The sequence below is a fragment of the Sarcophilus harrisii genome, chromosome 3 (assembly GCF_902635505.1).
Source record: "Sarcophilus harrisii chromosome 3, mSarHar1.11, whole genome shotgun sequence".
NCBI classification, from domain to species: Eukaryota; Metazoa; Chordata; class Mammalia; order Dasyuromorphia; family Dasyuridae; genus Sarcophilus; species Sarcophilus harrisii.
Genome location: NC_045428.1, coordinates 291,527,246 through 291,554,128, shown reverse-complemented (window position 1 = coordinate 291,554,128; position 26,883 = coordinate 291,527,246). Strand labels below are relative to the sequence as shown.

General features: G+C 33.5%; 1 protein-coding gene across 12 annotated transcripts in view; it reads right to left on the bottom strand.

Moving 5' to 3' along the window:
* Nucleotides 1-26,883, bottom strand: part of PHLDB2 (pleckstrin homology like domain family B member 2) — a 142,492-nt gene that overhangs the window by 6,976 nt on the left and 108,633 nt on the right. For all 12 annotated transcript variants that reach the window (XM_031959645.1, XM_031959644.1, XM_031959643.1 and 9 more), the window contains 4 exons: nt 24,575-24,782; nt 11,337-11,427; nt 9,691-9,837; nt 3,340-3,559 (listed from right to left, as the gene is read on the bottom strand). In XM_031959645.1, coding sequence (XP_031815505.1) covers nt 3,340-3,559; nt 9,691-9,837; nt 11,337-11,427; nt 24,575-24,782 — 666 coding nt within the window. The remainder of the gene's footprint in view (nt 1-3,339; nt 3,560-9,690; nt 9,838-11,336; nt 11,428-24,574; nt 24,783-26,883) is intronic.

The following is a 26,883-nucleotide window of genomic DNA, read 5'->3' as shown; positions in this document are numbered from 1 at the left end:
CGGTTTTTGTTCAGTCATTTTCAATTGTGGCCAACTCTTCACGACTCCATTTGGAGTTTTCTTGGTAAATATACTGGGAGTGGTTTGCTATTTCCTTCTTTAGCTCATTTTACAAATGAGAAAACTGAGGCAAACAGGGTTAAGTGATTTGCCTAAGATCCCACAGGTACTAAGTGTGGGAGGCTATAGATTTGAACCCAGGAAGATGAATCCATGCCCAGAGATCCCATGCACTATGGCACCATTTAGCTGTCTCATTCTTATTGCTACTAACAACATTTCATTAAAATGTGAATTGCTGAGTGAGATTTTAAGATCACAAAATTTAGAGCTGGAAGAAAACTTATCTAGTCCTAAAATCTAAAATGTATTCAGTATCTAAAAGTTACTTAATCCAACCCTTTACTTTTCCAAGTGAGAAAACTGAGTCCCAGAGAGGGTGACTTCATGTTCAAGGTCATAGAAAAGAAAGGCCAAAATCTGAACCCAGTGCTCTTTCCATAGCCTGATGCATACACTGTTCACTTATTTCTTCCCAGCCAATGCTCTAAATGGTTACTTGAAAAATTTTAAATAAACTCAAGGCAATTCATTTATTATAGACTTTATAAATAAGCTGCAGGACTATCAACTAAGCCTGTCTAATTTTGTATGACTTAAGTAGGACAGATGAGAAACATAAAAAATATTTTCCATTTTGATAGCTTTAAAAGGCCACTTTCTGATCTAGGAGTACAAATTCCACTTGATGCTAACCATTGTATATTATATCACAAGAAAGGAACTGATGAGACCACTGCTCCTCTCTATGCTTTACAAATTTTATCATTTTAAATTGCCCTGAGAAGGCAATCTGCATCATTTACATAATCTACAAATAAGATAAATAATACTGACATATATGAGAAAAAAGGGGTTCTCATGAACAGCTTATATTTCAGGAAATGTTACATGTTACATATATATATATATATATAGATAGATAGATAGATAGATGTATATATATATATATATATATATATATATGAAAATTGTTATTGTTTACTTCCCCTTTTCTAACCCCAAATTCTGGATGCTATCTATCACCATATATGCTAAATTATAGTTCAAGGACTAAGTGGACATTTTGGGGTAGAGCCTTTAATGCTTAAATTATCAGCTGGGGAAAAAAGATGCTTTCTTCTTTGCAATTCATTTTAAAAGTTCCTATAGATTAACACAAAAGACTTCAGAAGGATGAAGAAAAAGAAGAAGTAGAGCCTTATATAAAAAAGTGTACAGGGAATAAGTAGATTTCTTGATTGAGAGGACAAAGGGTATATCACAAAATTTCAGCTATAATAATAGCTAATATAATAATGTGACATGTTATAATAAGCATTTAAATATTACTTTAAAGTTTGCAGAGCACTCTATAAATATTATTAAATTTTATCCTCATAACAACATTAGGAGGTGTGTCCTATTGCTGTTCCTATCTTATGGTTGGGGAAACCAAAGCAAAGGTTTAATGAGTAATTCAGGATAACACAGTGTCTGAGGCTAGATTTAAACTTAGGCCTTCCTGACTCCAGGCTTAATGCTCTATTCACTATGCCATCTAAGAGATTCTATACTATGTTTAAATTCATAAGACATTATACCTATTGATTCTGTATCTTCCAAAAGAGTTTTAAAGTTGGCTAGGCAATCTGTCTACCTAACTAACACTTTAGTCAAATTTTAGCAAAATGTAGTTCAGTTTAAGAAATAACTTGCTAATAATTATAGCTTTCTCAGAAAATACAAAACAAAACAAAACAAAGAAAGAAAAGAATTGAAAAAAGGTATAAGGGAGATCTTTGGGAGGATATGTTCCCAATCATAGGAGGTATTCAAATGGAGACTAGGTAACCTTTACCTGTCAAACATACTGTAAAATGGTTAAATTAGATGATTTCCAAGATTCATTCTAATTTTGAGATTATCTTTTAGCATAAGACAATACTCAGAAGGCAATAAAATCTCAAAGAACATATGAAAGAGACTAATCAGAACCATAGAAACTTAAATATTGAGAAGAACCTTAGAAAGCATCTGGGAAAACCTACCAGCAACAACATAGCATAACAAAATACTTTTTCAATAGCTCCCATAAATTGGGATTCAGCTGCTTCTTGAACATAAAAGTGATTTCACAGCTTCCATTTTCAAAAAGCTTTGTTAGAAATATCCTCCTTATGCTGAGCCAAAATGTATATCCCTGTGCCCTTTATACCATTCATTCTCTCTAATTCTAGGGTTCTTAAACCTGGTTTTTAATTATATTTTTATATGATTGATTTCTTTGATAATCATTTGCATTTAAAAATCTTATTCTGAGAAGAGGGCCATAGGTTTCATTGACTTATCAGAGGGACCCAGGACACAAAAAATGCTTATCTAGAAATATACAAAATAACTAAACCATCTTTTCTATATAATAGTCTTTTAAAAATATGGGTTAATTATCATGTTACTCAAATCTTTTCTACTCCAGTCTAAATACTTCCAGTTTCTTCAATTGTTCCAAATGCCAGACACAGTTTTAAATGTCCTTATCATTCTGACTACCCCTCTGTAGAGTCAACTCAGTTTGTTAATATCAGTTCATAAAAACATACCATTTCAAACTTAACTTAACATTCTAAATATAGATACATCTATTCAGAATAATGTAGGATTGCTCCCGCTATTGTTTTGGACATTGTTTGTCTATTAAGGGGCCCACACTACTAGGCATCATACAGAAATCAGGAGACACAGGCCCTTGTCCTAGACTTTGCCATTAAATTATTGCATGACTTTAGGCAAGTCATTTAATGTTATCTACCACATCCTGGGCCATCACCAGTTGTCTTGACTTTTATTCTGCCACTGGACTTAGATGACTCTAGGAGACAAAGTGAGGCTAACAATTGTGTTCTGCCTCATTTAAATCTAATTCATGTGCAAGTCAAGACATCACCCATCATCCATTATTTTACCTCAACATAGTGTTATTCATTGGTCCTCTTCTGAAATGAAGAACAAACAACAAAAACAACAACAACCTGTACAACAGCATTGTATTAAATAACTTAAGAGATCTTTTCAGCTATGAGATTCTATAACATGCATAACTGGCAAACTAATCTTTTTATAATACAAGAAAAAAAATGGAAGAATTATATTCTAGCACAACTTAATATAAAGCTTCAGGAGTAAGACCAGAAGGCTAAATGTAGATTATGACAACAATGCTACCTCATTTTCCATTAAAAAAAAAAAAACCAAAAAACAGCTTTTGTAATCAATGGATTGAAATATTGCATCACACACCTGCATAATAGGAGAATGTGCGTTTGTTTCGGTCAAAAACAAACCATCTTTTCTTCCAGGTTTTAATTTTTCCACCCATTTTGATGAGAAAGCCCCGACAGGTCTTCTCTGTGATAGATACATGGTAACAGGTTTCTATATTGTGCCCAGCAGTCTCTACATGGCTCCGCAGATCAAAGTCTTCTTTTCTAACAGGCAGATAGCGAGTCAAGGGCCGAGCCTAAAACAGAGCAAAACCCATTTAATCTACCATAGTAATTATTTGCATGGCTTTAGTTTATATACACCTCAAAGTTAACCTCCTTTTCAGAACCAAGTGAAAAGCCAAACATAAAAATTACCATATGTTAGAATTTTGAGAAAAAATAATTCACATATGGGGTACATAAAAGGCTTAAACATTCAAACACAAAATAGTTGAGAATATTGATAAAATATTTTCATAAGATGATACTAACATAATATAGGGGGAAGGAATGAAGAAGCAAACAACAAATATTTAATAAGTACCTACTATGGGCCAGGTACTGTGCAAAGTGAGACTAGTATATAAACAAAAAAACAAGGCAGTGCCTGCCAAAAAGGAGCTTATGTTCTTTTGGAGTGGGAAGAGGAATGTAACATATGTTTATAGATAATAAAAAGAACATACACAAAATAAACACAAAATTATTTACAAACAACTGGGCCACTCAGGAAGGATGTCTTGTATTAGTTAAATTTTTAAGGGAGATATAGTAGAGAAACCATGTATAAAATACACAGAGGGGAGAGATATTCTGCTATTTATGAATAGCAAATAGGCCAGATTACTAGAACAAAGAGTGAACAAGAAGGAAATGGAGAATTGGAGTCAAACTGGAGTTAGTACTTAATATAGATCCTTTAGGGTACTACTGAAACTTACTGAGCAGGAGAGTGATGTAACTAGATCCATGCTTTAAGAATATCAGTCTGGCAGCTGTGTGAAGGATGGATTGGATATGGAAAGAATAGGTGTATGGAGACCAATTAGGAAGCTATTTCAGTAGTAGAAAGAGAAGTGAACCAAGGTGGTTGTGGTTCTAAGTGATAAATGTGAAAAGGAGATAAATGGGACAAATGGGACAATCAGTAAAGTCAGGACTATGGTCCTTCTATAATTTGAAATTAGAAAATTGTCATTCAAAAATAATTTTATAGGGAATTTGGTAGAAGTAATAAAGGTTGATGAAGAATAATGTCCATTTATGGATGGCCTCTACAGATGCAAATTATTCCTTTGGTAACATGTCCTGTGCCTTATTCTTGCTACTCTAAAAAGAGACATGTGCTAGTCTACAAGCATTACTTATGCACTTAGTCAACTTGTAAATATTTATTTAAAATATTAAAATATTGTAAATAATATTTATTAATAAAATAAATATTAAATATTAAATACTATCTGCTGGGCAGTATGTTAAATACTGAGGGGAAAAAACAAAATCAGCAAAAAATAGTCTTAACTCTCTTAAGAAATTCACCATCTGAAGAACACCTCAATTTACCATCTATATGACAGAATGAAAAAGCAGTGATTACTTATTTAAGGAAACAAACAAAAAATAATGACCAAAATTGAAACTTGAACTTAATAAGCAGCTAAGGTTTTCAATTAGAAACAGGGAGACCTTAAACAACTCACTTCTGCTTAGCTATAACTTTCCTCACCTATAGAATAAGGGATTAGGACAAAGTATTTCAAAAGTATCTTGCAGCTCTAAATCTTATAGTCTTATAAATTAAAAAGCTACAGGAAGAATTCCTGGTTCTTATTGTGTATCTATTTAATAAATAACTAGCAATACATCATTCAATAAGAATTTATTAAGCCCCTACTATTTCCCAGGCATTATTCTAAATGCTGGGGATACAAATACAAAAAAAGTGACAACCTCTACTCTTAAAGTGGCTTACATTCTAAATATTTATGTTAATGTTATCTTGCCTGAATAGATTGTAAAATTCTTGGAAAGCACAGACTTAAGTTTTCTGTTTTTGTTTTCCCCTTTTTAATCCCTAGGGCCTAGCATAATGCCTGGCTCTTGGTGGACAACTAATAAATACTTGTTGACTGTTTTATTACTAATGACATGAGAGGCAAATAGGAGAAGAGTCTGGCTGGTCCCTAAGACATACATCACTGTGATAACAAACATAAAAAGCTAGGCAACTGTAGATAAAAACAAACAAAACTACTTTCAATCCCAAACTCCTTCTTCCTTATATAAATTAAGAAGGTAGCCGAAATGATTTTTGAGTACTTGTGTGGGTGAGTAGAATTGAATGACCTAATCAGACATAAAACATATAATCAGGATTAAGGATAAGCTATGCATCTTGGCCTGCCAAGATGGAGTGGCTTAGCTTTTTTGCTCATCAGAATTTGGCAGAGTTGGCAAGTAGAGGAAACCAAACAACAACCAATTTCTAACTTTCCTTCTTTGAATTTCTCTTCTACACCTTCTACACCAGATAATGGCACTGGCATTGGGGAAGAGAAAACATCACAAACTTTTCCAGGGCATCTTTACAGCAATTTCAGGTTTCCAGTTCTCTGGTTCCATCCTTCTGTATACTATAGTATACATAAGTACAGAAGCAATTTAGCTTATATTTTCATATTTCATAACAGAAAGACTTAAATTTAAGTCCTGCCTTTGATACATATTGGCTACGTGACTCATGGCAAATCACTTAATATCTCAGTGTTCTGAGAAATTCTTTAAGACTATAAGTTACAGAGAAGGCATAAACCTGTGTGAATAGAAGGACTTTCCTCACCTGGGAGTTTTCCATATGAATTAAATCACAAAACTAGTCTCTATATCTATCAAAAATTACATAGTATACTTAAAGAAATTCTGTAAGAAACTGAATGACATACAACCATAATGACCAAGACTGGTTCTTAAGAAGATGTGAGGAAATGTATTTCCCTCCATTTTTTGAAGAGGTAGGGGACTGAGTGAAAAAATTAAAAATAAGAGAAATGAAAATTAAAAATATCTCTGACATTCTACCTCATATTTATCAAATTGACTAATACTTCCCATCCATAGTCCCTTGATTAATAGGTAAGTTAGCTTTCCTGAACAGATTCCTCTCTTCCCACTTTATTTATTTATTATTATTATTATTATTGTAGCAAGGGATGCTTCATTGGACAAGGAGAAGTTAAAGGGATATATTTGAAAATGAAGGTGATATTAAACAACAACTAATAAATATTAAATGTTTACTATGTGGAAGTCATTGTGCTAGGTACTAGAAATATAAAAACAAAAGAAACCAACATAATTTTTAAAAAATTAAATAGATTATTTTATTTCCCAGACTGGGGTTTAGTCATCTTATCTTTAGGAAAATGTTATTCAGTCTCATGGAATACACTACACATTAAGGAATGCACAACATTGCTGTAATTTAGTCCTTTAGCATATACAAGTCTTATAAGTAGCTCTAGTGATGAGAGGAGTGACTGTTCAAACTATACTTTTACAAAGTGAACCCAGTAATTTGAACAAAATGGATGCTTAATTGAATTTAGTTTCCATTCAGTAATGCTGTGAACATGTGTGGTTGACTACATCAGTGATCAGGAGAAGTAAATGTGGGTCTGGAAGAATGATTCTACTCCTCAATTTTGGCATTTTGAATGACAGATTCAATTGAAGCCAACATTCATCGACTTCCTTTCCTTCCTACTATTCTAAAAGAAGACTTGATAATAAAAATATTTCTTTCCATTAAAAAAAAGACATTTTACCTGATGATGATTCTAGTTTCCCGCCTTTTGCCAAAACAACAACAGGAACAACTACAACCACAACCAGAACATATCAACTATGTATAAATTATGCTAACACATAAGCTGTGAGGATGGTTTTTTCAGGAAGAAGATAGAAAAGTGAGAAAGATAAGCCATATATATCTTCTTACAATAGAATGGTGAGAAATTATGTCTAAATCATTGAAATGATATATTTAAGTACAAAATAAGGAAAAAAAAGAAAGTGTATGCTTCCTGCAATAAGAGAACAATATGCAAAATCTCAAGAGTGTCCTAAATAAGTCATTTAGTTACTTTGTTATAGAATAGAAATAGATATAGCTAGAATGGTAATATAGATCATAGATTTGGAGTTGGATGATATCTTAGAGGGTTTCTGGCCCATTCTTTTTCTTTTACAGATGAAGATCAGAAGACTTAAGTGGCTTGTCCAAACTTTCCTAGTAGTATTACAAGTGGGAATTAAAGTTGGGGTCCTCATATCAAATCCATTATTCTACTTCTTAAGTACATAAAAAATTTGACAAATTGGAAAATACAGGCTGAACAGAGAGCATCTATGAGGCATTTCCCTCCCCCTTCCCCTCCCCCCTCCCCTGCTTAAAGCAACTGTCACATCTATCCAAAGAAAGGAAAAAAAATGAGTTCACTAATAAAAAAAACTAGTTACTTGAACACCAAACCCAGCAAGTAACTATAAGACTTATTCCTACATTATAGTACTATTCAATATTTTTAGAATGACTGATATTATAAATTATTGATAACTATTCCAAGTATAAAATATATAAGTAAAAAAAGATTCAAGGTAAATATCCAAGAATCCTAACTGTTTTGGAACATGCATTATTGATATGGGAACTATAAAAAGACTAGGGGTTCTAACTTTGATTTTGCTATTAAATGAGGTATATGATTATAGATAGAACATGCTAAATTTGAAAGGTTCTTAAAATGGAATTGACATTATTTATATAGTGTCTTTCTTACAGAGAGCGCAAATATCCACAATATATGCTATCTTATTTATCATCATTATGTTCCTATGAATGAAAGAAAACAGTGATCACCATCAGTATTTCATAGATGCCAAAATGGAGTCAAAGAACAGCTATACTAAATTACTTGGTCGGTCACACAATAAATTTCACTGCCCAAATTAGACTCTAAGTATCCCATTTCTTAGATTCTGCTAATCTCAGACAACACTACATGTGCTACATGCCATACAGCCAAGGAGAATAGTTTGATGTATCCTTTAGAAATGGATTCTCTCATAATGTTTTCAAAGTTGTTCAAAGAAATATTTACTTTACTTTTTGACATATTTCTGTAGATGGGGAGGAGGAAAAAAGTTCCCTGTCCTCAAATCCCTAAATTCAAGAAAATAAGCTAAATAAATTACCTCCTTTCCAAAGATTTGACTTAGCTGATGAGCTTCTAGAACACACAAATTAATTCATAAATAGTTCTTAAACCCCTTGCAACTAAAGAGCAGATATTCTTCATAAAACTTATTTGTGTTTTGAAGAAAAAAATCTATATGGCACATAGACACCTATGATATACCATAATACAGAAGGGCAAATGAAAGTGTTATTTGGGGTCTAAAGGTGAAGACTGTTGATTATAGCAGTAAAAGAAAAGGCTTCCCAAAAAAGATATCTGAAAATGAGCTAATCTAATGAAAATTTTAGCCTACAGAGGAATATAGAGCTTAGAATATTAACTTGAGAAATAGACAGTGTTTTTGCCTTTCTGTATATTCCCATTGCTTATCATAGTGACTGTTAGGTAGTAGACATTTAATAAATATTTGGTGATTGACTGAATCACTAGATCTAGAAAGGTCATAAAGAACCATTTAGCATAATTCTCTCATTTTATAAGATGAGTAGAAATCCAGTAGGAAAAGAGAAGGAGAATGGACACTAAGCAAAGGTATGAAGATAGAAGAGTTCACAATGTGTTCTGAGCAATTCTGTAATCTGACCTGGGGGTATAATAAGGACAGGATGAGTATGCATTGTGGAAGACCATAAATACCATGCCAAGGAATCTGAGCTTTACTTAGGCAGTAGAGGGGACCTAGAGATAGTTGAGCAGAAGTAACATGACAGATCTTTGTATACATAAAAAATATTCTGATAGAAATGGATAGCTTTGGATAGCAAAGAGTACAAACTGAAGGCACTATTAGTAGGCTATTGAAATATTTCAGGTAAGTAGTAATAAGAGACAATAGACTAATGGTAAGAGAATGGAGAAGAAAGAACAGAAAAGGATCATGGAATCATAGGGGTAGAATAAGCAAAAGATGTTAGCATTTTTTAATTTAAAAATTTAAAACAAAAAAGAAACATAAAACTTTTCATAGTCTATGTATGTTTGCAATATATTTCATATTTCTCTTTTTTAAAACAGAATGATAGCTATATAATAGTGCACTCCCCCCAAAACAATTCTTGTTGATTTAGAATCAATAGCATGACCACAAGAGGGCAACATGCTACAAATTTACTAAGAATGTGACCAACCTGTGCTCTTTGCTTCTCTCGTATTTTCACTTCTTTTTCAATTAGTTTTTGTCTTTGGCTTGTTTCTTCTTGCAATCTTTTCTCTAATAGTTCTCGACGCCGTTTTTCTTCTTCTAGAGCTCGCTTTTTGGCCTCCATTTCACGTTCCTAAGTACCATCATACCATGCAAAAACCACTGTTTTAACGAGTTTACTATTATTATTAAGATAATCTTATAAGCAAATAAAACTCAGAAGTCTTCTTTATTCAGTACTTGACAATTATAGCGGCAGTGCAGTAGATAATATAAAGAATGCCAGCTGGAATGAGGAGAATTGTTCAAGACTTAGCTCCAAGACTTAGTTGCTGTAAAACAGCAAGCAAGTCACTAAGCCTCAGTTTCCTCATTTGGAAAATGAATGTGATACTACCTATTTCATAGGACTGTGGAAGGAAAGATCAAAACTTTTAAATTACAAATTGTCATCCAAATTTTATTTGCAGAAATTACTCTTGGAGTTTTTTTACTCCCAATTGCCTGCTAGTAATTTAAAGATATTAGTATTATTGCTGTTCTACCGCTTGGTTAGAATGGACAATATAGAGCATATTTATTCAAAATCTAGAAAGGAGTGGAAGGAGAAAGAAAAAGGAGGGGCCCTTTATAAAAAGATAAGAAGATATTTGGGGACTCTTCAAAAAACTGAAGAAAAACAAAGCCATTATGATCCTATTATAATATTATTTTATTGCACATTATTTATATAACATGTAATACATTAATGTCATTAATATTAATATGTGATCACATATTATTACATTAATAATTTAGTTCAGTCATTTCAGTCATGTTTGACTTTTTGTGACCCCATTTGGAGTTTTCTTGGCAAAGATACTAAAGTGATTTTTCATTTCCTTCTCCATTCATTCTCTCATTTTACAGATGGGGAAACTGAGGCAAGTAGAATTAAATGATTTGCCCTGGGTTACACATTTAGTAAGTGTCTGAAGCTGGGTTTAAACTCAAATTTCCTGATGCCAGACCTGAAATTCTATCTACTATGCCACCTAGCTGTTTATATTAATAATTAACATAGGCTAAAGATAGAAGGGAAAAATATGAAGAAAAAGGTTATCTAAGATCTCTTGGAAATAATACAACCTTGTCATTTATCAAAGAAAACATTTAGCTTCTATATTACATTCACCATAGCTTGGGAGATCTTAAATATCAAGCCTATCATTTCAATGGAGAAGAAACAAGGAGTCCAGAGAACTTTTTGATCATCATTTATTTAATTTAAGACTATGGGTCAGTACAGAGTGCTGACCTTGGAATCAGGAAGACCTGAATCAAATTTGGCCTCAGATATTTACTTGTATAATCCTGGTCAAGTCACTGAACTTTATCTTAGCTACCTCATCTATAAAATGAGTTGGAGATGGAAATGGTAAACCATTCTAGTATCTTTGCCATGAAAACCCCAAATGGGGTCATGAAGAGTCAGGTACAATTGAAATAACAGCAACAATAACATCAAAACTTTAAATTTTTTTATTTAACAAGATCATATAGCCAGTTAGACACAGGAAAATCATCTCATTCCTGTCTCTAAGCTCTTTCCACCACATACACCAAAATGGCCTTTAAATAGAGATCACTTACCCTAGATTCAAGTAAACGTGTCTTTTCAGCATGAGCTTGTTTCAGTAGTCTCTCCATTTCTTCTATTCTGGCAATATTTGATGTGCTGGCACTGAACAAATTAAGGGCAATGTTAACGATACCATTATAGATTAAGAAATACCACATATTTTAGATATATGTAAATGAAAATATTTCAAATAATTTTCTAAGTATAACAAATCAATAAAATATATGCAGGATTTTCTCCAAGATATTCTTTACCAATCAATAGTATGAATGGACTTATCAAACTCTGTGCAGATTATAGGTAGTTCTGGTTAAAAGCAGAAAAATCAGTAAGTGGTACAAATTAGGAACATAGGATCTGACAGCAAAGGAATATTATAGCACAGTATTTGATATACCCAAAGATACCAACTGTGTTGGTAAGAACCACTCACTATTTAATTAAAAACTATTAAGAAAAATGAAAAGTAATCAGGTAGAAATTATCATCGCAAATTCTTTATCATGACAAGCTCCAACTGGATATATGACCTAGATATAAAAGATCCCATATAAGCAAATTAGAGCCCAAGCAAAGAGACACCTTTTGTAACTACACTAATAACAGTTGACCAAATAAAGCATAGTGAGGATCATAAAGAGATAAAACGGACAATTTTGATTACATAAAACTGGAAAGATTTTATAGAAACAAAATCAAAGCAGCTAAAATTAGAAAGGAACCTTTCTAGATTCCTAGGGCCTAGAAACATCTTTTCAGCAAGTTTCCTTAATAAAGATCTAACATCTAAGACATATAATAGTAAGAGCCATTTTGTAATAGATACTTGATCAAAGGATATAAATAGTTAGCAAAAGAAGAGAGGCAATCAGTCATATAAAAATGCTTCTATAATTATTAATAATAAAAAATGCAAATAAATACAACTCTGAGTTTCTACCTCACAATCCAGTAAATTGAACAAGATGACAAAAAATAGAAAACAATTGCCAGAGAGATTATACAGTATCAGTGGGAAAACAATTTATCTGCCACTTGACTCAGTGATAGGGCTTTAACTAGACAGATATCCATAGAGATCAAGAAAGAGGAAAATAATCTATATTTGCAAAAATATTCAAAAATACTTTTTGTCATAAAAAGAAGTGGAAACAAACAGGATGCTTATCATTTTAGAAATGATTGAACAAATTATAGTATATAAATATTATGACATTTTATTGTATCATAAGAAAAGTCAAAGAGGACAGATTCAGAGAACCTGGAAAGACCTGTATGAACTGATACAGAATAAAGTGATAAGAATGGGGAGAACAATTTAAACAATGATTATAACATTGTAAAGAAAAACAACTTTGCAAGACCTAATAAGAACTCTGATTAATTCAGTAACTTAAGTGATTATAACATTGTAAAGAAAAACAACTTTGCAAGACCTAATAAGAACTCTGATTAATTCAGTAACTAAGTAAAATTCCAGAAGAATGATAATTGCATATACTTCCCATTTCTTGCAGAGAAATGATGAACCAGAAGTGAAGAATGAATCATATTTTTGGATATGGTCAATGTCTGTAATTGTTTTGTTGAGTATATTATGTGTTACCAATGTTACCAGGGAAGGATTTTCTACTTCTTGAGAGAAATTGAGGGCAATAGGGAATAGTGATAGTGATGTTTTCATCCTCCGAATGAAGAAACAAACAAAAACAAGCTCATCAATAAATCATTTTTTAAAATGATTGAATAGAATAAAGTTCAGAGGGAAAGACAGACAAGTAAGACAGTTTTGGAACTTGATCCTTGCCATAGTCTCATTAAGTGTGTAGCAATTAACTGTATTATTCTCATAGGGCCACTTTACAAATAAGGAAATTGAGGCCCAGAGAGGTAAAATGATTTATCCAGTCATAGAGCTTGTAATTGACTCAAATCTAATTTTTTGTTTTCATTCCAAATATTTGTACTATATTACAAAAAAAGTAAGAGTATTTGAAATGATAGAGAGCAGAAAGAATACTAGAAGCATTAATTTTTTTATTAAAGCTTTTTATTTTTCAAAACATATGCGGGGACAATACTTCAACATTAGCCCTTACATAACCCTGTGTTCTAATCTCCCCCCCATTCCCCCACACCATCCCCTAGATGGCAAGCAGTCCAATATATGTTAAATCCAATATATGCATACATATTTATACAATTATCATGCTGCACAAGAAAAAAAGAAAAGCAAAATAAAATGCAAGCAAACAACAAAAAGAATGAAAATGCTATGTTGTAAACCACACTCAGTTTCCCACAGATCTCTCTCTGGGTGTAGATGACTCTCTTCATCACTGAACAATTAGAACTGGTTTGAATCATCTCATTGTTGAAAAGAGCCACGTCCATCAGAATTGATCATTGTATAATTTTGTTGTTGCTGTGTACAGTGATCTCCTGATTTTGCTCATTTCATTTAGCATCAGTTCATGTAAGTCTTTCCAGGCCTCTCTGAAATCATCCTGTTGGTCATTTCTTACAGAACAATAATATTCCATAATATTCACATACTGTGACTAATGGTAAATGACTAATTTATTTAGTCATTCTCCAATTGATGGGCATCCATTCAGTTTCCAGTTTCTTGCCACTACAAAAGAGTACCACAAATGTTTTTGCACATGTGGGTCTCTTTCCTCTTTTAAGATCTCTTTAGGATATAGGCCCAGTAGAAGCACTGCTAGATCAAAGAGTATGCACAGTTTCATAACTTTTTGAGCATAGTTCCAAACTGCTCTCCAGAATGGTTGGATCCATTCACAGTTAGACCAACAATGCATCAGTGTCCCAGTTTTCCCACTTCCCCTCTAACATTTGTCCATATCTTTTCCTATCATTTTAGCCAATCTGACAGGTGTGTAGTGGTATCACAGAGTTGTCTTAATTTGCATTTCTCTGATCAATAGTGATTTAGAGCACCTTTTCACATAACTAGAAATAGTTTCAATTTCTTCATCTGAAAATTGTTTGTTCATATTCAATATTTGACCATTTATCAATTGGAGAATGGCTTGGATTCTTATAAATTTGAGTCAATTCTCTATATATTTTAGAAATGAGGCCTTTATCAGAACCTTTGAATGTTAAAATGTTTTCTCAATTTCTTGCTTCCCTTCTAATCTTGTCTGCATTAGTTTTGTTTGTACAAAAATTTTTAATTTAATATAATCAAAATTATTTATTTTGTGATCAATAATGATCTCTAGTTCTTCTTTGGTCACAAATTCTTTCCTCCTCCACAGATCTGAGAGGTAAACTATCCTATGCAGAAGCATTAATTTGAAAGGAAAAGACATAAATAGGGAGATGAAAACACAATATGTCATTCACATGTCACTGTCCTTTGCTATTCAACAGGTGTAACTTACAATACCAATAAGCTGTGCCTGTTAGTATTTTGAACTATTAATTCAAGAATGGTGTTGATATAGAACAAATAGAAAAAGCAGTTCTTTTATTTCTACATAATTAATTATCCACCTCCTTTCCTTTCCATTTCAGGCTATTCCAAACTTGCTCTTCTCTCCTGAAATTTCATACTCTACTGCCTCAATCTGCATTAAAAGCTGAGGACCTTACTTATTACTAAAAACACTATGCAACATGACTTAATCCATATTATCTTCTCAATGCAAAATCCCTTCGTGGATGTTATCCTTGATTTTGTACTCCTCTAATCTATGATAATGAGGTGGCAAGGTCCTCCAACCACATTTCTTCCTAATTTACCAACCTCTCTGCCCTCTTTAATTATTCCCTCCCCCCATTATTTTCAATTTTTGCCTAGCACCTGTTTCTTGCTGCTTACAAATATGCCAAAATCTCTCTAGCATTAAATATCTTCACTAGACCTTACTATCTTCTCAAACACTGATTCTATTAATTCTCCTCTCTCAACCAAATTCCTGGGGGGGGGGGGGGGGGGGGGGGGGAATCTATCTACACTTATCAACTCTCTACTTCTCTTTTCGCTCACTTCTCAGCCCTTCATAATCTAACTTTTGACCTCAAAAGTCAACTGAAATTACACTTACCAAGTTTTCAGAGATCTATTAATTGCTTGAGCTGACAGTATTTGCTTGATACTAATTTTATAGACCTCTCTGCAGCATGGCTGACTATCATCAACTCCTATATAGTCTTACTCTCTCTAGGTTTTGTCTTTTAGTTCTCTACCAATCTGTCAGATTGCTCCTCAGTCTCTGTTGACTTATTCCAGTAAATAGGTTTAATTATTATTTATATATTTCTGCTTAGGTCTGGTCCTGCATCAACAATTGCTTATTGGATATACCAAATAAAAGGTTCCAGAGACTTCTCAAACTCAACTCAACCTTTCCCTCAAACCTTCTACCAGCCATACCTTTTTCTATCTAGAGTACCATCATCTTTCTAATATTTCAGATTCTCAGATCTCACTCTTTCTCACTCCACTTCTCTAATCATTTGTCAAATCTTAATATTTTCTACCTCCACAATATCTCTGGCATCCTTTTTTTCTGCCTATATTACCATCACTACCCCACTTCAATCAGTCAGTTAGTCAATATGCACTTATTGAGAACCTATTATATGCCAGAACCATGCTAAACACTGGGAATACAGAGAAAGACAAAATAAAACTCATCCACCCTCACAAAAAAACCACCCCAACCCAAATTTCAAATACCTGCTCTCTGTCTAATGAGTGGAGATTCTCAACTTCCTTCAACTGGACTTTTGTAAGAGCCTTCTAACTGATATTTCTATATTAAAAGTCTTCTTATTCTCATCTATTCTCAACTACTATAGTGATTTTGTTAAAGCACAAGTCTGACTATGTCACTCCCTTACTTAATAAAATTCAGTGATTCTCTATTGTCTCTAGGATAAAATGTAAACTCTTGTTTAGCTTTTAATGACCTTCATATTCTGTCCCCAAACCACTTATCTATATCTATGTGTGTGCATATGAATATCTATATATACATTTATATACACTTGTCTAGAATTAAGAAAGAGATGAAAAAATATAAAAATTGCATATTCAATTTAAAAGTACATTGTATCCAAACTTCCCCCTCAGAAGAGCATTTACTAAACATTTGTCAGCACATTCCTGCATTTAGGCTACATAAATAAGTCAGATGACAGAGCCAAAGGACTTCAGGCTATAATGATGGGGCAGATTGTGAGGTCTACTCTTCCATTTCATTGGAAGAAAGGAAATTATTGACTTCCATCTCATACAAGTCCAATGGATAGTAAAGTAATCTGGATTAAAGAGGAAGATGCTCTTTTTTTTTGGCAAAGCATTATGGAGTTTCAAATGGGTCCTGGGACTTCCATGGCCTGAGGAGGGGCAAGGGCATGTAATAGGTGGGGTTTCAAATATTCCCAATAGTAGAGCAAAGCACCACTGTGACCAGATTGTAGAACTGGAGTCATTTATTTTTTTCTCATCACTTTCAAGCATGATATTTATGCTATAAATCCATTAAGCAGAGCCTTTTTCTTGTGTTTTCTATAGATTTGGGAGTCAAACTCTAGGCCAAATAAATTAATAACTATTATTAATAGTAATAGTGATGATGCAGATACTGAAGATGTGCATCAATATTCTGACTACTTTGCTCCATATGCTCATTACCTCAGGATCTTCAGTGAAATGGAAAATTTACACACCAATGAGTTTCAAAATCTCTTGGCTTTTAACTCGTTCGTCATTTCAAGCCATGTGTTTGCTTCACAGTGAATGTCCTGATGCAGGAGAAGCACATTTCCTCCTTTGCCCCCCAATCACATAACTTTTTGGCAGCAAGTGGTATCCTTGTTACAAAAACTGATGGCCTCAACAAAAAATATGAAGGTCAAATGTACCCACAATATGACAGAATACTACATTTCCTGTGGCATAATAAACCACAAGACTAAGCTTATGTCACCAGAATTTCAGCATGGAATTATATCCTTAATTTATATATATAATTTCAGGGTATGTTATTATACAACTAAACAAAAATCATACCAGGACCTTATTTTCTACTTTTTTTTTCCAAATGGGTTTCAAAAAAGAAGACATCTCCCAAAATATAGGATTTTTTGTTGTTGTATGCAGTTAGAAAGAAAGAAAGAAGGAAGGAAAGAAAGAAGAAAAGAAAAAAGGAAGGAAAGGAAAGAAGGAAGAAAAGGGAAGGAAGGAAGGAAGAAAAGAAGGGAAGGAAGGAAGGAAGGAAGGGAGGAAGGAAGGAAGGAAGGAAGGAAGGAAGGAAGGAAAAACCATATTTATTATGCTTTTCTGAGGAAACTTTCTTAATGCAAATTCCATAGAGAGGCAGTACATTGCTTAAGTGGATAGAGTAAACCAGTTCCAAAGTGAGGAGGACCAAGATTTAAGTCCTGCTTCTAAACACACTGGCTATATGACTTTGGCAAGAAAATCCTTATACCAAAAAAATTACAGATCTAATATCTGATATCTATTAATGAAATATGCATTTTCTATGAAAGAATAGGGGCTTGGGAAAGTATGATATGGTTGAAGGCACAACAAGCTCAATGTTTCCTTTGACAGAATGTGTCTTAACAGACACTGCTTCCTTAAAAAAAAAAAAAAAAAAAAAAAAAAAAAAAAAGTACAATCAGTGCCTATGATGGTATATAATACATAGTAGGTACTTCATGAATCTAATTATGTTAAATGAGATAGCTTCCATAAAGAAGCTTGTAAATCTGAAAACAGCATGTACACTTTGCCTATCAATAATGAGATAATATTAAATGCTTGACTGATATTTTAAAAAAAAAATCCTCGTACTGAGGAGCAATCATGACTTGGTCAGTCTGCTCAATTACTGTTCAAAAACTTTTTAACCATGCATAACCACATATGATCACTAGTCCCAGGGAAGAGTCTGACAGTTTTAAAATTCAGTGTATTAGGTATTGGGAATACATAATCTTTCCCTTCAGTTTAGAAGATATTATGCCAATGTGGGATGAAAGTTAAGTGTTTTACTTACACAGGGCTAACTACTATAGACCGTTATAATATAATTTCCCTCTTTAAGTCTCTAATGGTGTGTTTGTAAGAGCATTTTAGGAGGTATGGATAGTGCTTAAGAATATTCTTTTACTTTTAGGGGAAAAAAGATTATTCATACCTCTTCAACTACTCTTATTGAGATCTCAGAGCTATTCATCCCATCAGTGAGAGAGGAAATTATATGAAGGCAGAAAAAATTGTATTTATTCTTTAAAACTGGGTAAGAAATCTTACAGATCCCTTAAGACCCAAGATCTTTTTCACATAAATTCCTATATAGTCTAGTATACTTATGAAGTTGCCTTTTTCAAACCTAAGAGCAGAGTTTGGCAGTTATCCCCATGACATTTCATCACAAAAGAACCAATATATTCCTTCCCACCATTCTTCAGAAGTCTTTGAGGATACCCATTTGGTCATACAACAATGCAGCTGGGTCAATGTCTGACACCCTTATTATGTGCATGGAACTCTGCAGGCTGCCATCAAGACAAAAACAAAAGTCCCTGACCTTGGTGAGCTTAATTGCATTCATTACCCCTTCCTCACTTTAGGCCACCTGCAGATTTGATAAACAACTCCTTTATGTTTACATTAATGGAGTTCATAATAAAAGAACTACTACTTTTCTGTCTTCTCAAGATCCAATTCAATGTGAAATTCCTAGTTACTTGACAATAGACATTTTAATACTTAAGAGATCAAGTGACCAAAATCTTATTATTATTTAACATAACTAGAAGGTATCTTTTCCAATTGCCCTAGGGAAATTTAATGGAATGTCAAAAAGCTATAGGATATACGAAGTGAAACTGTACAGATAATCTGATTCAAAATCTTTGCTCTACAGATTAGAAAAAAGAGACTGGAATATTACTATATAATAAATCTCCTATGATGTTCCTGAAATGATAAAATAGCTTCCACACACATACATATACATCCATATATGTTTATACATAATGGTTCACCTTGGGTACTATGCCAGGAATTCAAACAGCTACATCATGAGTTCCCTCTTTTACCATTGAGTTTTTTCCATGTTACTTCTACTAGATAAAATACTGTGAATCATCATCAGAAACAGCTTTCTGTTTATACAAAAATATCACATATAAAATCATTAGATTAATGTTATTTGTGACTAATTACTAAGTGTTTATGGTTTGGTGCACACATATGGTAGAAATATTTACTTAAAATGTAATACAGAGAACACCTAGAGACAATTTAATGTAGTAGAAAGAGCATTAGCTTTGAAGTCAGTAGATATATGGTTACAAATCCCTGGCTCTGCCATGCTAGGCAGGCCATTTATTTTCTCTGAGACTTATCTTTAAAAGAACAACTTAGAAAAAGGTGATTTCCAGTTCTAGATCCTATGTTTTTGATCTTAGAAATTTCCAAATTGATAAGATGTAAAATGTTCAATCATTGTCCACTGAACTCTCCACAAACATTACATGATCCTGATGCTGTTGAATTCTAACTGCTAAATGACTTTCCTTTTTCCTTAAAACTATCTTGCTGCCAGCTGTAGCTATAACTCCAATGACTTCAATATAAACGTGTGCCCACATAGTTTAAAGTATTACCTAAATTCCTTTAATTCAGAAGATAGTTTGAAGCCCACCACAAGAACACAAATTCTGTTATCTATAATGTGAACTCAAAATCAACCCGTGTGAACCATGGCTTTTTTTCTGGCTGGAGAGCTAACATATATAAAATATAATACATAGTGCTACAAAAATTTATATAAAACAATTTCTACATTGTGGCAGAAATAAAAAAGATAGAAACCTATCTGCCTGATTTTCCATAGATGCAAGTACAATTTTATTCACCTTTTTCTGAGATTAAATGAGTTACCATTATTTCAATCTAGAAAATAATCATCCAAACATTAAGCTTCAGACTCTCTATCCCCTGCCCTCACTCCCACCTCTATGAATTCCAGCCGTTTTGATCCCAGCAGGACACCTCTGGCATTATGTAAATACTGGTTCAATCATCAATGCTGGAATTGTAATAAACTGCCCTATAATTGTTCTAAGACAGCAGCATTTATTTTCTTTTCCCACACACTGTTTCTTGGTACATTTGCTTTTGTAATGGTTTAGTTTTTTTTGTTTTTTTTTTAATTTCTAAAACCCTACAACTCATGGATAGACTCGAGTGCTTCATAAAGCTTGGTAAATGACCAATTAAACAAGGTTTGGTTATTTTTCCAATGGTTATTTCTCCCTAGGATGATCACCTTTGCAAAAGGAAGAGATCCTCTAGAAATTATATGCTGTCATTATTTCCAAAATACTTTCAAATTTATATCTTGTTTTATTTTCGCAAAATTCTTGTATAGAACAGAAGAGAGAATATTATTGCTTTAATTTTTATAGACAAGAGGATCAAGACATAGAAGGCTTCTTTAAGGAAGCAGAAAGTCTGAGCAGTAAGAGTCAAAATTCTCAGCAAAGTGCTAGCATAGGTTATTGTTGTTTGACCTTCATTCTTGAAGAGGACCAATGACATCACAAAGGTGATGACTTGAGTGTGAATTGGATTTGTGAGTCAGAGTTGTGCAAAGTCATCAGCCTCAGTCTCTCCTCCAGAATCTTCAGAGTCCAATGAGAAGATTCTAGGATGCAGTGGATGACCTTGGCCTTTCTATAGATTATAGTAAAATAATGATTTGGATCCAGAATATATTTATTCAAATCCTATTTATAACTTGTGTGGCTTTGAAAAAGTTATTTAACTTCTCCAGGACTTTATATTGTCATATGCAAAATAAGATACTTAGAAAATGAGAAATTTAATCTGGCTGCTCAATTAAAATATTTCCAGAGTAAAAAATTTCTGCTATGCTATTATTTTCATTGATATATATATTGAATTCCCAGGGGTATGTGAGCCTGGGATCTCTCCAACTCAAGATATTAGGGTCTGTATGTTTATATTAATTTGAAGAGCATTAGATAGTATGATAGAATCTGAGATCTAGAAGTCAAAGAAGGCTTAGAGTTCATTTAGCCTAACCCTCTTATTTTATAGATTGGAAACTAAGGCCCAGAAAAATTAAGCCATTTGACAAACTCAAAGGTAATAGAATACTAACTAGCATTTCTATGGTGCTATAAGGTTTGCAAAATAAAACATTAGGTCATTTTATCCTCATAATAATCCTGGAAGGGTGGTACTATTGATTATTTCTCTAATTTACAGATGAGAAACTGAGGAAGACAGAAATCAAGTGACTTTCCCAGGATCATACGGCTAGTAAGTTTCTGAGGCAAGATTTGAACTACTGTATTGCTGACCCCAGACTTCCTACTCTAGCCACCTAGCTTCCTTTGTGGGATGTACACTAGGCATTTAAATACAACCAGAGATGCTCTAGGTCAACTAAGGAGACCAACTTATGGCTGCTCCCGCCCCCAACATACATCAGTAGAAAGCACTTTGTCAACTAAAGGCTTTTTTTAAAAATCAGAAAAACTCAGAGCAGTGGCTCACAAAAACATTCCAGTTCATTCACATTCTCACTGGAATCTTGAAACTAAAAAAAAAAATTTCCCACTATTAAATTTCTATCTATTTGGGATCAGTCCTTCCCAAATTGATAAAATGTCCCCACAGAAGGCTTTCTACCTTCCTATAATTCCAATCCTTGTTAGTCAAAAGTTGAAACAACTTATTGTAATCCCATTTCCCTGATATTTTCTCCAGTCCTTTCATCCTTATCCAGTTTAGCTCTATTTTTTTTTTCAGGCTCACTTTGATCCCAGTTATACTTTTATCTTTCTTTCCCACCATACCCTTTGAAATCACCTCTCTAATTATTATGAACAAATTAGCCATGTCCTGCTTTTATCTTTTAAGTGTTCCTTTCCTCCTCAGACAACAAATCCAGGACCACAAAATCATAGGATCACTGAAACTGGAGCTCAAAGGAACTTCATAGTTGTTCTCATTATAGATTCTTGGAATTGGAAGAAATTTTAGAGGTTATAGAGCTCAATCCCTTCTATAGAATCTATAGCTTTGTCTGAAGCCCTTTAGTGAAAGGCAATCTTCTCTTTTCTAAAGTTGTCAATTTCATGGGTCTTCATTACTTCTTTCTTGGACTATATAACATCTCGAGTAACCAGTCTCATTGCCTCTACTCTTTCCCTGCTATGACCCATTTAAAAAAACAATGGGAGATTAACCTTCCAAATTCTTGAGTCGGATCATGTAACTCCATTGTCCAAAAACCTTCAGTGCCTACCCTGTTTCTATCCAATAAAAGTTAAAATTTGTTGGCTAATATATGTGATGCCCCTCAATTTTGATCCAGCCTGCCATTTCAGTTTTATCTCATACTACTTCATGTGAACTCCCAGGTAATCACACCTGTTTGATGATGTAATCACACCTGCCTAGCCTGTGCATAGCTTGCTATATTCCAAGCTGTACTTTCCCAGGCATTCTTGGCTGCTTAATCTGCACTCAATCTGCAGTAATTCATGTCATTCAGACCCAGCACTAACCCCCTACTTCAGTTTGCTCATTGGCCAGTGGAGACCAGAAAGCATGGGAGCAGATTTGCTTGAGACATATGAGAATGGATCTGCAGGAGCAACAAGCCACCTGCCTGGATAGGAGAAGAGACAGTTTGTCTGAGAATGCTAAAATTTTTCCTTGAACCCAACTTTCACATAGTCCCTTCATACACTTACTGATTTATCTATTTTTGTTTTCATTTGTGTTTCCTTAGCAACATTGAGGTTAGAAAGCATTTAAGGATAGAGTTAATGATAATAAAGATGCTTCTTTGCTATTCTTCACTTTGAAAAAACACCGATATCTATTCATCTTTTCTCTTACTTTTCATGATCTCTGTGAGAGCCAGAGCAGCTGGTCTGAGTTCTGACATTTCTACAGATTATACATTCCACAACTTCATATTTTTAAATATTCTATATTCTAACTAAACAGATCTGTTCAACTCTGCAACATCGCATGTATTACTTTGCTGCTAAGTTTGTTGAAGTCATGCTTCACATCTGGACTGATTTCTGTCAAGCACTTGTGCTACTATGTTCATTTACTTCTGCATATTATGTATCTAATTTGTTCCATGATTAACTTTTCTATGTTTTTTAAACTTGAAACAAAGTTTTAATAATTAGTACTTTGTACTCATCTTTGCAACCATGCTACTATCAGGATTCCTTCCTTGGATGATCCTTTTGGAAGAGAAGGAAATTAATTTGGAAATCAATTAATTAATTTGGAAGAGAAGGAAATTAAAAATTAATAAGACTATTAAAATAGTCTGCTGTGAACCTGAATGGACTAGGGTGGCAGTTATAAACGTGGAGAGAAAAGGAGTGACTTGACAAATGTCATGGAGACAAAATCAGAAAGACTTGGCAATTGAATGAATATGGGAAGTGAAGGAGAGGTAAGAATCAAAGAGAACTTGGTGAACCCAAGTGACTTCAAAGGGTGGTAATGCCCTCAACTGAAATAGAGGATGTTTGAAGGAGAAGTGGCTTTAAGTAGAATGTTAGTCCCAAATTAGCATCAGCAACTAGATTGGCTTTAAAATGCATTAAACTAAAATACTAATTCTAGTGTAAGTAGAGCTGAGTTCAAATCTTGTATTTGGTATTTATTATTTATGACAAATCATCAAACCTTCCTGAGACAATAAATGGGGGGGGGGGGGAAGGGGGTTAGATTAACTGCCTGCTAACTTCTCTTTTGTCTCTAGAACTATAATCCTATGAACATCTGTCCCTCCTACAATATTGTGCATTATATCATTCTTTAAGTGCAATCCTGCAGGATATGAATTCATTATATAGCACTTTGCTTATCCCAAAGGGACAATATAGACACAAAATGAGATAAAACAAACAAAAAAATCATTTAAATATTTTAGTATTTGGTTTTGGCTAGAACTATATTACTAAAAACATACTGAATCTAAGAACTATGAAGTCTCACCTTCTCTCCCTCCCTCTCTCCTTTCTCTCCTTCCTTCCTTCCTTCCTTCCTTCTTTGTTATAGAGGATAGACAGTAGAGGGGAAGGAGAGATACAGAGAGAGAAGATCCATAAAAACTTGATCTTTAACAATGACCTTGCTTTTTGAAATGAACAGATGTCTTTTCCAAATTGTAAGCCTTACCTGGAGATATTGTCAGGAGAGCAAGCAGAGAGGCTGGTTTCCATGCTGTCAGAGCTATCCATGCTCAAAGTATCAAAGGCATGATCCTTATAACTATGATCTGGGTATTGGAAACTATTCAAATAGACATTTGATTCAGATGCAGTTCGGTTGTAAAAATCAGAAGATTTCTGTCTTTGTCCTTCATTCATCTGTTGGTGATTATACCCTAAAAGAACCACATGCCAAAAAAAAAAAAAGTTAGTCTTTCATTTTTTAGTTTTGAGATCTCATTAAAAAGAAAAGAGCCTACAAACCCAAAGGCAGCAATCAAAAACATCTGCAAATACATTCTGAGTCTTGTTCTAATTTGTTCCTAGGCAGATATGATCAAAGAAATTCAATACACACTCACACCTCAAGCAAAGAAAAAGAGCTAAAGAAGGCACTTTATGAGAGCCTTCTCTTATGAATAAATCTTAGGATTCAGGTAGCACATTTCACAAACTGCTCCTGGATAGCTCCTATCCATTTACTTTAAGCCTATAAAGACAAAAAGACTAAAATTTAGGCACTAAAGAATCAAGACTTTGGTTCTTTTTTAGAGCTGCTTTAAATGACATACTACCAGAAGAAAAGATGATTAAGAGAGTTTCTATGTCTTTTGTGGAAGTGGGAGATAAGAAGAAAGTTGGTATCCTTTACTAAGAACAGATAGAGGATCAGTTTGGGCAAGTCATGGTACCTCTCTGGACCATAGCTTTCTCCTCTGTAAATTAAAGAGCTTGGACTATATGATCTCTAAGGATATTTTCAACTCAAGTTTAAATCTTATATTTTCTTCTTTTCAGCTTCTCTCAATACTTTGAGATTTATTCTTTTTCAATCAAAGGTGATCCTTTGAAGCTCTCTGCCCCATTCTCACCTCAATCTTAACATTGAGGCATCAACATTTTGGAAATTTGGGCAAAGGCAAGTAACAAGAAGTCTGATAAATAGAATAGCCCAAAGACCAGCTGTTTCATCTCTTATCCTAGGATCATGAGAACTTATAATGTCTTTGAACAGCCTTTGTTGTATTGTTATGGTTAACTTACTCTTAGCATTTAAAAAAAAAAAAGCTTCTCATGCAATTTTAATTTGGTGATTTATGCTTATATTAAGTACTTCCCTTCTAACTAGTCTGGTTGGTTTCACCAAAATAGTAGTTCGGGTCTATTTTCCTCTTACTAATTAATTTTATATGCTAATGTGAAAAGGGGACAATGACAATTTAAATTCCCAATGAATAAAACACTTATCTTAGTCAACATTTAGTTTTAATATTCTTTGCTCATCTAATGATTCCATGGCCCAGCAAACTTTCTAAAAGGGACACTGACAGCTTGACAAAATTGACTGACTTGTTCTTCAGCTCCTTTTCTCTCCTGCTTTGGTAAGGGTCTGCTAATTAGGGGTGAAGTGGTCAAAAGACAAGGATAGGATGAAGGAATAAAATTTATCTCAAATCAGTTCATCAATACATTGATTAAGTATGTTTATGACAACCAAAAAACTTCTATTTAAATAACAATTGTGTCAACTCTTTTACTATACTAGATACCTCTTCAAAATGCTGATTAGATCCATGCAGAGTATTCATGCTATTAAGTGGTTTAGGACATTTCAAATAATAAAGTGAAATTTTGCTTTTAAAAGTTAAGTAATTTCTGGGGAAACATTAACATCTCATTAATATAAACTGTCATTAATGAGCAGGACCAGGAGATCATTATATACTTCAACAACAATACTAGATGATGACCAGTTCTGATGGATCAGGCCATCCTCAGCAACGAGATCAACCAAATCATTTCTAATGGAGCAGTAATGAACTGAACTAGCTATGCCCAGAAAAATAACTCTGGGAGATGACTAAAAACCATTACATTAAATTCCCAATCCCTATATTTATGCACACATGCATTTTTGATTTCCTTCACAAGTTAATTGTACAATAATTCAGAGTCTGATTCTTTTTGTACAGCAAAATAATGTTTTGGTCATGTATACTTATTGTGTATCTAAGTTATATTTTAATATATTTAACATCTACTGGTCATCCTGCCATCTAGGGGAGGGCGTGGGAGGGGTAAGAGGTGAAAAATTGGAACAAGAGGTTTGGCAATTGTTAATGCTGTAAAGTTACCCATGTATATATCCTGTAAATAAAAGGCTATTAAATAAAAAAAAAATATAAACTGTCATTATGCATTAAAATTCTTACAAAAATGAATAAATCAGGCAAATGACTTAAATGAAGGCAATTAAACAGAAAGCGTATTATAAGA